This window comes from Oncorhynchus nerka, linkage group LG26 (assembly GCF_034236695.1).
Source record: "Oncorhynchus nerka isolate Pitt River linkage group LG26, Oner_Uvic_2.0, whole genome shotgun sequence".
In the NCBI taxonomy this organism is placed as follows: Eukaryota; Metazoa; Chordata; class Actinopteri; order Salmoniformes; family Salmonidae; genus Oncorhynchus; species Oncorhynchus nerka.
In genome coordinates this window covers 29,781,580-29,795,021 of record NC_088421.1, presented here as the reverse complement: position 1 = coordinate 29,795,021, position 13,442 = coordinate 29,781,580, and the positions used below count along the sequence as shown (strand labels likewise).

The following is a 13,442-nucleotide window of genomic DNA, read 5'->3' as shown; positions in this document are numbered from 1 at the left end:
TCTGTGTCTCTCTCTCTCTCTCTCTCTCTCTCTCTCTCTCTGTCTCTCTCTCTCTGTCTCTCTCTCTCTCTTTCTCTCTCTCTCTTTTTGGAACACAGCCTGGGCAGGATGTGAATACCTCCTACTGTCACATGATATCTATGGAAAATGGATCATATGATTGTATGGAGCCCATTCCTCTCTCCCCCATCTCTTCCCCCCCAGTCCTCTCCCCTCAGGAAGTAGATCTCTAGTATGTTTAGGAACTGAGAACATGGCATGTTCACTTGGAGTGTAATTCAACATTACTTAGCTTTTATTTTCCTCCAACTCTATGGATGGGCCTTTGGTATGGACATGCCTGAAATAGAGTAAGGGCAAGAGAGAGAGAGGGAGTTTGGGAGAGAGAGAGACAGAGGGGGGAAGGGAAAGAGACGTAAAGAGGGAGAAAGCGATCGGGCCAGATTGAGTGACAGACTCCTGTCTGTGTTTTCTCGCTGGACCAGTGAATCTGTAAATTAAGCATGCTCTTTCTGGCAGCCCTGCTTTATCTGTTGGTGTGCGTGTGTGTGTGAGAGAGAAAGAGAGAGTGAGTGTGAAGGGGCAGATGACAGAGGGCCCTTTGAGCGCCTGCTCTCCTGCACACAATCTGATGGGAGGGTTGTCACGCTGTCTCCATGGACCAGCTCCCAAAGACAACAGGAGGATGTCCTGTGCTATCACACACACGCAAACACATTATCTCTCTCTCTCACACACACACACACACACACACACACACACACACACACACACACACACACACACACACACACACACACACACAGTGACCTTTTTGCCACACAATAATGCTCCTGGTTTCTACAGTAGCCACTGTAGACCCTCACAGATGTGATCATGTACACAGACAGTACTGAGTCTAAAGCACTGTATGTCTGTCTTTGTGGGGTGTCTGATGGGTGTTCACCCTATAGACAGTAATGGAATGGATGATGGGTTTATTGATGTTTTCCCATGTCTTCCCACTCTGAAATGAACCACAAGCGATCACAATAATTATATTATTTTCAATATACACACTAGCCACACACCCTCCCCTCACTGAGGGTCAGATGTCACAGTCAACCTAGAATGTTCATCATCTTTATAAACATGTTATGCACCAGCCTACTTCATTTTACCTATTGAATCATTGAATCAGTTATATAGCTTGAGGTGAAGTTCAACATGACTCAAATCAGACGAAGGCTTCTGTTTCATTCATTCAACAAGAGCCCCTTCTAGTGGTCAGAATGATGTAGCCCTGAGTGGTTACCGGCCTTGTCACTTAACTAGGTACAACTCTGATCTCTGGCTCTCTGAGTTTGTCCTGGTCCTACAGAAACCACCTACAGTGCACTGAATCATGACACTATTATCAGACTGCCCCACTAGTAGGAATCAGGTCCATGGAAATTGTGAAAGGAAAACAGGGTTTCAATTACTTGCATGTTTTTAATATCAGTGCTAGAGCTGAAACTGATTTGCATAATAATGACTCAAGACTTCCCCAATGAGTCAGACGTCACTGTTAACTCTACCTCTTCCATATATCATAACTTTCACTATGAGTTACACCCATCTCTTCTGCGTTTGCACCTCACGGCGGCAGGCACACAGTTGTTTGCAGTACTACAATGTCTGTTGCATATCTTTGAACTTTTTTTCTGATCCTCTTGTCAAGGTCATTTTAGTCTGTGTTGCTGATGTTTGAATAGCCAGAGGCCATGCTTTGGGTTAAAGCCGTCTCTGCCAGAGTTCTGTAGACACACCTTCAGTCTAGTCGCATTGCTTTTTTTGATAATATGAGCATTTGTTTATCTCTTTCCTATTTGCCATTATGTGGAGGAAGTTACATATTATCTATGGAAAGTCATAGCATTGCAAAAGAAAAACTGCGCCACGTGTTTGCAGAATTCTCCAAAATGGCGGCGACTCATTCATTGTGGGGCGCACACAGTACCAGCAGAATATTAGTTGTTGTGAAATGTCTCTCCTGTACTCCCACTTCCTTTTTATCAGTATAAAGATCTGAAATCTTGAACTGTTATTTTCCGTTCAAAGCATTGTTTGTGACGTTGCAAGTTTAAAATTCCTTGTGAAAGAAAAAACATACCTACCGAGATTGTTTCCTACATCTAGTGATGCAGACTATTTCCATATGCTATTGTGCTTTACACAGTAAGCTGTCCCTTCTGGACATTAGTGATGCAGACTATTTCCATATGCTATTGTGCTTTACACAGTAAGCTGTCCCTTCTGGACATTAGTGATGCAGACTATTTCCATATGCTATTGTGCTTTACACAGTAAGCTGTCCCTTCTGGACATTAGTGATGCAGACTATTTCCATATGCTATTGTGCTTTACACAGTAAGCTGTCCCTTCCGGACATTAGTGATGCAGACTATTTCCATATGCTATTGTGCTTTACACAGTAAGCTGTCCCTTCTGGACATTAGTGATGCAGACTATTTCCATATGCTATTGTGCTTTACACAGTAAGCTGTCCCTTCTGGACATTAGTGATGCAGACTATTTCCATATGCTATTGTGCTTACACAGTAAGCTGTCCCTTCCGGACATTAGTGATGCAGACTATTTCCATATGCTATTGTGCTTACACAGTAAGCTGTCCCTTCCGGACATTAGTGATGCAGACTATTTCCATATGCTATTGTGCTTTACACAGTAAGCTGTCCCTTCCGGACATTCTAATCTCTTCAACGTCTCTTCAACATCAGTAAAGATTTGCTCTGTAGATGACTGTGGTAATTGTCTTCCTCCTTCCTCTACAGCCTGTTGGGGCGGAGAGAAAACCAAGAATATAGCTTGTGCAAACCTCAGAACAGGAAATGCTTACAGATACTGTGTAGATGTGTAAGAGGAATCTACAAGGATCTTATGCGTGGAGTGGATGTCCATGATCCCCAATGGGGTAACTTCAACAGATGATGTACGACGTGATGATACAAACGGGGGGTTCCATATCCTTCACCCAGACTGTATCTACTGTAGAATCACACTTCAATACAGACGGTAGATACAGTTTAATGACAAATGTATTCAGACATGTAGAATATTGTTTTTGTGTGTTAGATGTCTAACTTTACTTGTGTGGGTTTTCTTCCACAGATGTCTACGTGGCTTGCTGAACTTTGTCAACACAAAAACACTACACATACACACAATGTGATTGATGTCAGCTACTCCTGCATCACCCTCCTGGACTGTGTCAATGTAGACCACACTGCCATAAGTGACTGTGAGTATGGCTATTTATCACTGCAGTTTAGGTTTATGTACAGTTACCTTGTAAACTACAATACCAGGGGGAAAAACATTCCAAATGTAAACTATTTTATTATAAGAAGTAAATATATTGATGTTATCTTATTTCTGAATCAGGAGCATTGGTCCATTGTCTCTGGTGCATCAGGTGAGATGTGTATGTTGTTTTTCCAGTTTGAGGACACGTGTCTTCTTGTTATTTGTATTTTTTCACATATACAGTGCCTTCGGAAAGTATTCAGACTCCTTGACTTTTTCCACATTTTGTTACGTTACAGCCTTATTCTAAAATGTATTAAATAGTTGTTTTCCCTCACCAATCTACACACAATACCCCACAAATCTACACACAATACCCCATAATGACAAAGCAAAAACAGCTGTTTAAACATTTTGCAAATGTATTAAAAATCTTAAACTGAAAAATGACATTTACATAAGTATTCAGACTGTTTATGCTACAAGCTTGGCACACCTGTATTTGGGGAGTTTTTCCCATTTCTGCGTTGTCTTGGCTGTGTGCTTAGTGTATTTGTCCATTTGGAAGGTGAACCTTCGTCCCCAGTTTGAGGTCCTGAGCGCTCTGGAGCAGGTTTTCATCAAGGATCTCTCCGTACTTTTCCCCATTCATCTTTTCCTCAACGCTGACTAGTCTCCCAGTCCCTGCCTCTGAAAAACATCCCCACAGCATGATGCTGCCACTACCATGCCTCACCGTAGGGATGGTGCCAGGTTTCCTCCAGACGTGACGCTTGGCATTCAGGCCAAAGAGCTCAATCTTCGTTTCATCAGAACAGAGAATCTTGGTAGAGTGGCTTCAGTCTTGCCACTCTACCATAAAGGCCTGATTGGTGGAGTGCTGCAGAGATGGTTGTCCTTTCTTTAAGGTTCTCCCATCTTCACAGCGGAACTCTGGAGCTCTGTCAGAGTGACCATCGGATTCTTGGCCACCTCCCTGACCCGGGCGGCCAGCTCTAGGAAGAGTTTTGGTGGTTCCAAACTTCTTCCATCTAAGATTGATTGAGGCCACTGTGTTCTTGGGGACCTTCAATGCTGCAGAAATGTTTTGGTACCCTTACCCAGATCTGTGCCTTGACACAATCCTCTCTCAGAGGTCTACAGAAAATTCCTTCGACCTCAAGGCTTGTTTTCTGCTCTGATATGCACTTTCAACTGTGAGACCGTAGATAGACAGGTGTGTGCCATTTCTAAATCATGTCCAATCAATTGAATTTAACACAGGTGGACTCAACTCAAATCAGATGTATTGGCCACAAATAAACAGCAAACCTGGTTTCAAAAAACTCTTCCCTATTTGACCTAGATATTTTGTGTGTATGTACTGATATGTTGGCTATGTGTGCCTTTTTAAATGTGTGTAGTTCTGTCCTTGAGCTGTTCTTGTTTATTCATGTTCTATATTATGTCACTCATGCTGCCAAACATACCCTCGTAAAACTGACCATCCTACCTTTCCTCGACTTCGGTGATGTCATCTATAAAATAGCCTCCAACACTCTACTCAACAAACTGGATGCAGTCTATCACAGTGCCATCCGTTTTGTCACCAAAGCCCCATACACTACCCACCATTGCGACCTGTACGCGACCTGTTGTTTGGCCCTCGCTTCATACTCGTCGTCAAACCCACTGGCTACAGGTTATCTACAAGTGTCTGCTAGGTAAAGCCCCACCTTATCTCAGCTCACTGGTCACCATAGCAGCACCCACTCGTAGCACGCGCTCCAGCAGGTATATCCCACTGGTCACCCCCAAAGCCAATTCCTCCTTTGGTTGTCTTTCCTTCCAGTTCTCTCACACACACACACACACACACACACACACACACACACACACACACACACACACACACACACACACACGCACACACACATACATACATTCAGGCACTCATACACACATTCAGGAGGCACTCACACACACACACACACACACACACACACACACACACACACACACACACACACACACACACACACACACACACACACACACACACACACACACACACACACACACACGCGCGCACACACACACACACACACATTCAGGCACTCACACATACACATACACACACGCACACAAGTCCAGGCTCATTATCTTTCAGGTAACATGTGTATGATTTGTGTGATGTCTGTAACTCAACATTAATATATTCTCTGAACTGCCTAAGTGTTCTATTGTCATGAACCTTCAGGTGACATTTGATATAGATGTCTTGTCTATACATCCCAGTCACATGGCAAGGATGTCCCCTGAGACATATTACATTACATTACATAAGTGACAGAGGCTGGGGGTTGTTCTAATTGCTCCTCCCAGATGAAATGCCTGTAATCCATGTTAGTGACCGAAGAGCGAGAGGTGATCCAGGGAAAATAAATGAACCATGTTTCCTGATCCAGCCTGTATCTTACTCCCTATGTATCCAAGCCAGAACAATGGGGCTTCAGGTTATATTGCTATTGATATAGAAACTCCACCCTTCTTCGACAGGCGAGTCAGTCGTCTGCAAGATATGAACATGGAGAACATTTGTACCCCACACAAACAAGATCCTTTCATTCTTATCCATGTAATAATCTCAGTGTAAGCGGCCAAGGAGGGAAAGGCATGCCAAAAGAGAGGAAGAAGAAGCTAATGGTCCATGGGGGAACAGACTGAATCCTGGCAGAAACGACTGGCTGAAGCCCCTCTGGTGAATGGCACCATGATGCCAGGTCAACTTCACCAGATGATGAAGCCCTTGACAGATCCTCTTTATTTATTGGATGATAATCTAACTACCTTCATAACTGATCTCTTAGGTCGGATTAGCCTCTGTCTCTATACTGTAGGTCAGTGGTTCCCAACCTTTTCGGTTACTGTACCACCAACTGAATTTTGATCTTGCTATTCTCAAGTACAGTACACCCTGTGGATAGGCGTTCCTAGTACCCATGTTTTTTTGGGGTTTTTTATTATTATTTTTTTTTACCTTTATTTAACTAGGCAAGTCAGTTAAATATTTTCAATGACGGCCTAGGAACAGTGGGTTAACTGCCTTGTTCATGGGCAGAACGACAGATTTGTACAGCTCTGGGAGTTGAACTTGCAACCTTTACGGTTACTAGTCCAATGCGCTAACCACTAGGCTACGCTGCCGCCCCAGCTGTGGTTGGGAACCACAGCTGTAGGTGACAGTGCAGGTGTGGTGGAGGGTGTTGTGAATCTGAACCCTGATGATGTCTGTCATTGCTCCCACAGCACTAATGGCCAAACTGATGACCTGTAATGGCCTTTCTGACAGGTGAGATTGTGTCTGTTTCTCCATCTATTGCTAGCTGTGTGCTCTTTACAGTGAAATTGGAAAGATTGTAGGAGAGACTTATGGAAAATAATAGGCATACCATGTTTGAAGTCACGTTTACTGATCCAGCCTGTATCCTCTAGCTAGAAGCATTCATCACCTTGGGTCAGCAGAAGAGACCACTGGTCTGGTGGATAAGCAGGCCTTGGACAAGGACCAAGTCACCAAACGTCTTTAGTTAATAGGTAGTACTGTGAGTGTTGATTCAGTTTTCCACTATTTGCTGGTGAACTGGTTACTTGCTAACTGAATTATGGGTTTGGTTGTTTTCATGCTCAGCATTTCTTTCCAAAAGACAAAGGAACTAATGACATGGAGTCAAGCAGAGGAGATGCAAACTTACAAAACATGATAAGATATTAAGTATAAGATATTTTGTTAAAGAATATTACATGAGTGCCTCCCGAGTGGTGCAGCGGTCTAAGGCACTAAGGGTTCAATCCGCGACCGAGAGACCCATGAGGCGGCCTTTCAGGTAAAATGACCTGATCTTTCAGGTAACATGTGTATGATTTGTGTGATGTCTGTAACTCAACATTAATATATTCTCTGAACTGCCTAAGTGTTCTATTGTCATGAACCTTCAGGTAACATTTGATATAGATTTCTTGTCTATACATCCCAGTCACATGGCAAGGATGTCCTCTGGTTTTAGACTTACAGTATTATATTACATAAGACACAGGGGTTGGAGGTCGTTCTAATACCACACTGGTTGGAGTTCAAGCAGTTCATCAGGATGTTGTTGCTTGTGGATGTGTAAAGTGAGCCATCAACGTTTGAATGATATGACACAACTTCCAACCAAGTCATTTCAAACCTTTTCTAAGTTTCCATTGCCAACTGAACAGAATACATGTTCCTTGCTGTTAAACAGTGTCCATCTAGCTCCCCATCTTTATAAATTACAACTTTGAAGAATAAAAGGCCCCAAAAAATACACAATGTTTATTCTGTGCGTCATAGTGTACGTACCGTACCATAGCTCCTCCTCTGCTTATATAAACAACCAGGAAATGCCTTTACTTTCTTTTCAATTTCGCTGAACGTGGAGGTGGATGTGTCATCTCAGAACTGAACATGTTTTTGTTTGAAGTGGGTTTTCTGGTTGCTGTTTTGCAAGTCTATCCAACCTACGCTGTCGAGAATCAAGGTAAAATACCAAATTATTGTAGAATTAATTTCAAAGTTTCTCTATTTCTCCCTGAAGACTGATACTTCTGCTAAATAAACTGCGTCAGGGCCCTCAGAGAAGTCAGACCTGTTTGAGCGCTAGTCCTCATCTTACACAAACTTTTTCTATTGTTCTTATTTATTGGATCAAGATCTCAAACCTAGTCTCTATCTATATTCCATTTAGTTTCTGTCTAAAGGAATTTGTAAGTGGTTTTCGTAATAATGCACATAACGTTGTCCTAAATAAAACTTCCTTGACATCCTTAGCATGTACTTCGGTGGAAATTGATTGTGAAAAATTGAAGACCAGTGATGGTAGATACGTGTATCTATACAACATTTCAGGTGTATCTGACATTGCGGTGTACAACAATAGAGGGGTAAGTTCATCTGTGTTTTAGTTCATCTATACAGGATGTAACTACTGCAGAAGAGCAGTGGATGCAATCCGCACACAGAATTACTTTACTTCAAAAAATACCACTACATTCAGGGCTTTCGGAAAGTATTCAGACCCCTTGACTTTTTCATTGTGTGTAGATTGATGAGGGGGGAAAAAAACAATTTAATCAATTTTTAGAATAAGACTGTAATGTAACAAAATGTGGAAAAAGTGAAGGGGTCTGAATATCTTCCGAATGCACTGTACATTCCGTATTGATCATTTGACTTGTCTTTTTCCAACTTGAAATCGTTTTTTGTCTGTCTTTCCCACAGACTGCCATTGCCAACAGTGGAGGGGACAAGCCAATGGAATTTGATAAGAATGAGGTGGTAACGATGAACAACAGTTCAATCACCCTCTATAAATGCCAACATCTGACAATGAACATAATTTACATTGATTCTACACAGGTGAGCTCAGTAATTTCACATTATTTAGAGGTTGATTATAACAACTTACATTTGTCTTTTTATTTATGGGTTTAATCCTGTATTATTAGGATGCAACTGATGAAACATTATCCCTCCCCATTCCCTCTTAGCAGAAGACTGGAACTGAGTCTAATGGTAAAGATCCCTCAGTTAAGGAGAGATGTTCCCATTACATTGTCACAGGTAGATAGTTGACATTCCTCTTTTCCATCAATTTCAAGTATCTTTCAAGGGCACATAGAGAAAAGCACTAAATCATATTCATTCATTTTGAATACTGTACACCTTTTAACCTCTTTCTGGCCTTTGTAGAGATGAGGAATGAGGTTGTGACAACTGCATCTTTGAATTCAACCATCATCCCAGGTGAGTACCAATGTCAATCCCTTGAGAATTTGTTTTTGATGATTTTATTTTCTGGAAGCCTGGAAATGAAATGAAGGGAAAGATGGCAACACATTATTCTGTGTTGTTCAGTATTTTGATTGATTATGTGGAAATTATTATGGAAATGACTTTATTCTCTCTAATTCCACCATTATAGATGGAGACCATCCTGATTCAAACCGTGGTGACACTAGTTTGATCTGGAAAATCATTGGTGAGTTTTTACGCAAATCTATCACCACAGCTTCCTCTGTATGAGAAAATGACAAGTAAATCTGACCTCAAAATGATGTTACCAAGATCAACTACTGTTAGAAGGCTGTTTTAAAACCTTTTCATTTGTGTGAATATGTCAATATCTGATGACTACATTTTGTTTTTCAGTTGGTGTTGTTGCTCTCGTGCTGGTCATTGCTGGTTTGCTCTTAGTGTTTTTTTGTATGTACAAACCTTGGAGAGACAAACAGTGGTGAGTATCCTATATAACTGTTTTATAACAGCTTTATAACTATTTTTGTCTTTAAGTCAATTAGAATTGTTGCAGAGGGTTTATGTAAGTTATGAGACTAGTTCTCTCTGTCTTACTACTAGGGTTTAAAGTCAGACCAATGGGGTCCTAGCAGGTCACAAACAGGATGAGAACAGTCTGGAACTTGCAGGCCACTTACAAACTATAGACTTGCCGGACATTTTGTCAAGTTACTGTTGTTTATCAAACATTATCATAATTTCTTATTAATGTAATAATCTCATCTTTAGCAACCAAGGCCACAGAGACGTGGAAGAGGGTCAGGGCATTCCAGAACCAAACTCCATTCCTCTGATGCAGAATGAGCAACGTGATACCAGGTAAACCTTTCCACATCACTTTATTGATCTGTAATCAACCACTGAATGATAGTCTCTCTTGTCTTCAGCTGTTGCTATGGGTTATAGTAGTTTCTGTCTCTATAGAACAGGGCTCTCCAACCCTGTTTCTGGAGAACTACTGTCCTGTAGGTTTTCACTCCAACCCTAATCTACTGTAGCACACCTGATTCTAATAATTAGCTCAGGGACGGGAAACAGGCGGCCTGCGGACCCCCGTTTTACTGTTGACAGATAGAATAGTAGAATACACAAGGTACAATTTCAAAATTTGGTTGTTCATCAGCAATTTTTCTCTTGTTATATCAGTCACTGACAGTCGCTCAATTAGCCCATGTCAGCTAACAATTTTTTAGATTGGTAAATGTATTTAACCAGCTACCTAAACCTGTAGAAATCATCGTCAAATTGATGACTGGGGGGGACCCATTGACTTTGTAAGTCACTCTCACTTAGAAATCATATTGACATGCAAACATTTCTCTCCACCCTATGGCAAAATGTGTAGAATTGCAGTAAATTAGCTGTAAAACTGCTGTTTTTTGACTCCACAAATGGCAAAATGAATAGAATAGCCTGAAATGACTGCTTAGGGCCGGCACTGACTGCATGTGTGGGTATGAATGTGGGTACACAGACCCACTAGCCACTGCAACCCCTCATAATGAGTTCGGATTTTTGTGGCCCCCATCAAAGTTGCCCATCCCTGGAAGCTGCATCAGGTTAGTTACAACTGGGATTGGAGAGAGAACCTCCAGGAGGGTAGCTCTCCAGGAACAAAGTTGGAAAGCCCTGCTATAGAAGGCGAAGGAAGAATTACTCAATAGATCTGCATGGCATTTCAAATACCAGTAATGTCTATTGGCAAGCAACAACATTCAGCAAATACCCTGCCTTTAGAGCCCTGCCCAGGCAAGACATAACATATTCAAGCCAGAAGGACAACTGGTGTATTTTTGACTGTGGTCTAATGTATCAAATAATATTTATAGAGCTGTTATCTTCCGAATAAACTCTTAAAGACCTAGTAATATTTTACATCAATAACAGTCAGTATTAATCGTCATCTTAATTCAGTCTCATCTGAAAGTTGTAAATTCTTGGTTATCTGCACGAACCCTGGCTAACACGTTGAATCAGCAATACAAAATTGGGTTGAATTATTTATTTACTAAATACCTAACTAATCACACAGAATTACACATACACAGAATTAAATCATAACTTGATTACAAATTACGTCATGAAGGAAAACATCCCTAGCGGGCAGAACAGATATGACAGCTTGTTACACAAAAGAAAAGGGGCTGTTTTTGAGTGAAAGAGCGGGAAGACTGAGGGACAAAGGAAGGAGCTGTGCTATCGTAAATACAGTATCTTATGCATTCTAAATTACCGCCCATTTGGAGAAGGTAAATGCAAAAAATATTTACTCTGAGCTGTTCTTTGGTAGGTTGGTGGTAGATGGAAGGCCGTGTTGCCAAACCGAGTCCTTTGTCCAGAATGTCTCTCGTGTTCATTTGTCCAGAATGTCTCTGGTGGTCAATTGGATACTTTGTAGTAACGTTGTTGTGTGATAGATGGGATACTCTGTCTGTTCCTTCCTAACCCTCGTTTGTATCTGCTGTTTGATGTGTAGACTTTCCACTTTAGAGTTTGTCATTTTATCATTGATGAGAATGTCTCAGATGACAATCGAACTGACATCATATTCATTAAGTACCACCGCATATGTTCAATTGGTCGGATTATCAGAATATAGTTCATTTCCCCCCACCTTCTGATGTTCCCAGAATCTCTATGTTAACCAAAGGATTTTTCAAATGTAACATCAGTAGGGTAGAGAGAGGAAAAAGGGGGGAAGAGGTATTTATGACTGTCATAAACCTACCCCCCAGGCCAACGTCATGACAATGTTTTATCACAGAGACATCAGAAAGTCTGATGACTGTGAGACTGTTGAAGCTGTGGTTGTTCTCAGGTTAGTTAGAATACCTCTACTACATCTCTATAGTCTACTCTGTCCTGGATCAGTTTGCCATGCTTTTCCTTTCAGTCATGCTCATCATAATCTCACTTTTAGTGACCAAGGAGGTGAGCCAGGAGAGGAGAGCAGGCAGCCCATGGACAATGAAGAGACAGGCACTGACAACCCTCTGCTGAATGGAGATGCCAGGTAAACTGTACCACATGACTAATCACCTGCCAGTCCTCTGTAATGTAGGCTATGGATATGGAGAACATTTGTATCCTTCCCAATAGAGATACTTAAATCCTTATCAATGTAATAATCTCAACTTTAGTGGCCAAGGAGAGGAAGGTGTTCTAGGAATGGAGGATGGAAAGCCGCCAGACAATGACAGAGCAGACACTGAAACCTGTCAGAAGACACATGCTGATTCCCATCCACTGAATGTACCCAAGGTTGTCAGGTAAATTCTCCACATGAGGACTCCTTTGGTAGATTGTCATTCAACAGATAATGAAGATCTCATTTCTCCCTTCAGAATTGATCTCATGGATCATGTTAGTCTCTACCTCTATGAAGGATAGTGTTGTTTCTGGTGGATCAAGAGTTTTAACCCTGATGAGATCCCTGTTATTGCTCCCACAGGGTTAACAGCCAGACTGATGACACACAGCTTCTGGGTCAACCTCAGAGCAATGGACATGTGCCATATAGAAGGTGAGAATGTGTATTTATCTGTGTGTAAAGTTGCATGGGATGGTAGAGGAGGTTAAATAACTGGTTGAGGTCATGTTTCCTGATCCAGTCTGTATCTTACTCCACAGGGAATCACACCTGACCAATGGGGCTCCAGGTCAGGGTGCTGGTGAGACTTCACCCCTCCTCTGCAGGTGAGTCACTCCTCTGTCATTTAGGCCATGAACATGTAGACCATGTGTACCCCTCAGATCCTTAATTCTTATCCATGTAATAATCACCCTTAGAAGCCCAGGAGAGGAAGGCGTGCTAGAAGGGCAGGACAGGAAGTCAGCAGACAGTGGGGGAACAGACCCTGAATCCTGTCAGAAGACACATGCTGAACCCCCTCTAGTGAATGGACACCAAGATGTCAGGTAAACCTGATTACATATTGATACATCCACAACTCATTGGGTATAATGCCACTCACCCCATTTTCCCACAGTTCATGTTAGCCTCTGTCTCTATAGGGAACAGTATTATGGTGGATCATGAATGTGAATGTTGATGTCTTCTTTCTCCAACAGGGTTAACGATGAGACTAAGGAAGCGACTCCTGGTGCACAGAGTTCAGGACCTCCTCAGATGAATGGAGGTCCTCCCATGTCTAACAGAGCTGCAGAGGAGACCACTGCTCTATTGGACAAACAGGCCTTGGACAAGGACCAAGTCACCAAACCTCCTGAGTTAATAGTAAGTACTGTTAATGTCCTCTGACAACTGGTGAACTGTTTGTCTTGGTATCTAAAA

The 13,442-nt window shown here is 41.9% G+C and overlaps 1 protein-coding gene across 4 annotated transcripts in view; it reads left to right on the top strand.

The window, feature by feature from the left end:
- LOC115126129 (uncharacterized) overlaps positions 1-13,442 on the top strand; it is a 31,433-nt gene that overhangs the window by 14,995 nt on the left and 2,996 nt on the right. The window contains exons 2-18 of one of the 4 annotated variants that reach the window (XM_065010368.1): positions 2,817-3,057; positions 3,154-3,283; positions 6,577-6,619; positions 6,763-7,832; positions 8,123-8,235; positions 8,573-8,710; positions 8,842-8,914; positions 9,044-9,097; positions 9,276-9,332; positions 9,503-9,587; positions 9,878-9,967; positions 12,069-12,161; positions 12,289-12,417; positions 12,600-12,671; positions 12,779-12,844; positions 12,941-13,066; positions 13,220-13,385. In XM_065010368.1, coding sequence (XP_064866440.1) covers positions 7,760-7,832; positions 8,123-8,235; positions 8,573-8,710; positions 8,842-8,914; positions 9,044-9,097; positions 9,276-9,332; positions 9,503-9,587; positions 9,878-9,967; positions 12,069-12,161; positions 12,289-12,417; positions 12,600-12,671; positions 12,779-12,844; positions 12,941-13,066; positions 13,220-13,385 — 1,335 coding nt within the window. In that variant the 5' untranslated portion in view covers positions 2,817-3,057; positions 3,154-3,283; positions 6,577-6,619; positions 6,763-7,759. Of the gene's footprint in view, positions 1-2,816; positions 3,058-3,153; positions 3,284-6,576; positions 6,620-6,762; positions 7,833-8,122; positions 8,236-8,572; positions 8,711-8,841; positions 8,915-9,043; positions 9,098-9,275; positions 9,333-9,502; positions 9,588-9,877; positions 9,968-12,068; positions 12,162-12,288; positions 12,418-12,599; positions 12,672-12,778; positions 12,845-12,937; positions 13,067-13,219; positions 13,386-13,442 lie in introns of all 4 variants that reach the window. The other 3 variants (XM_065010367.1, XM_065010366.1, XM_065010369.1) reach the window with 3 other exon arrangements.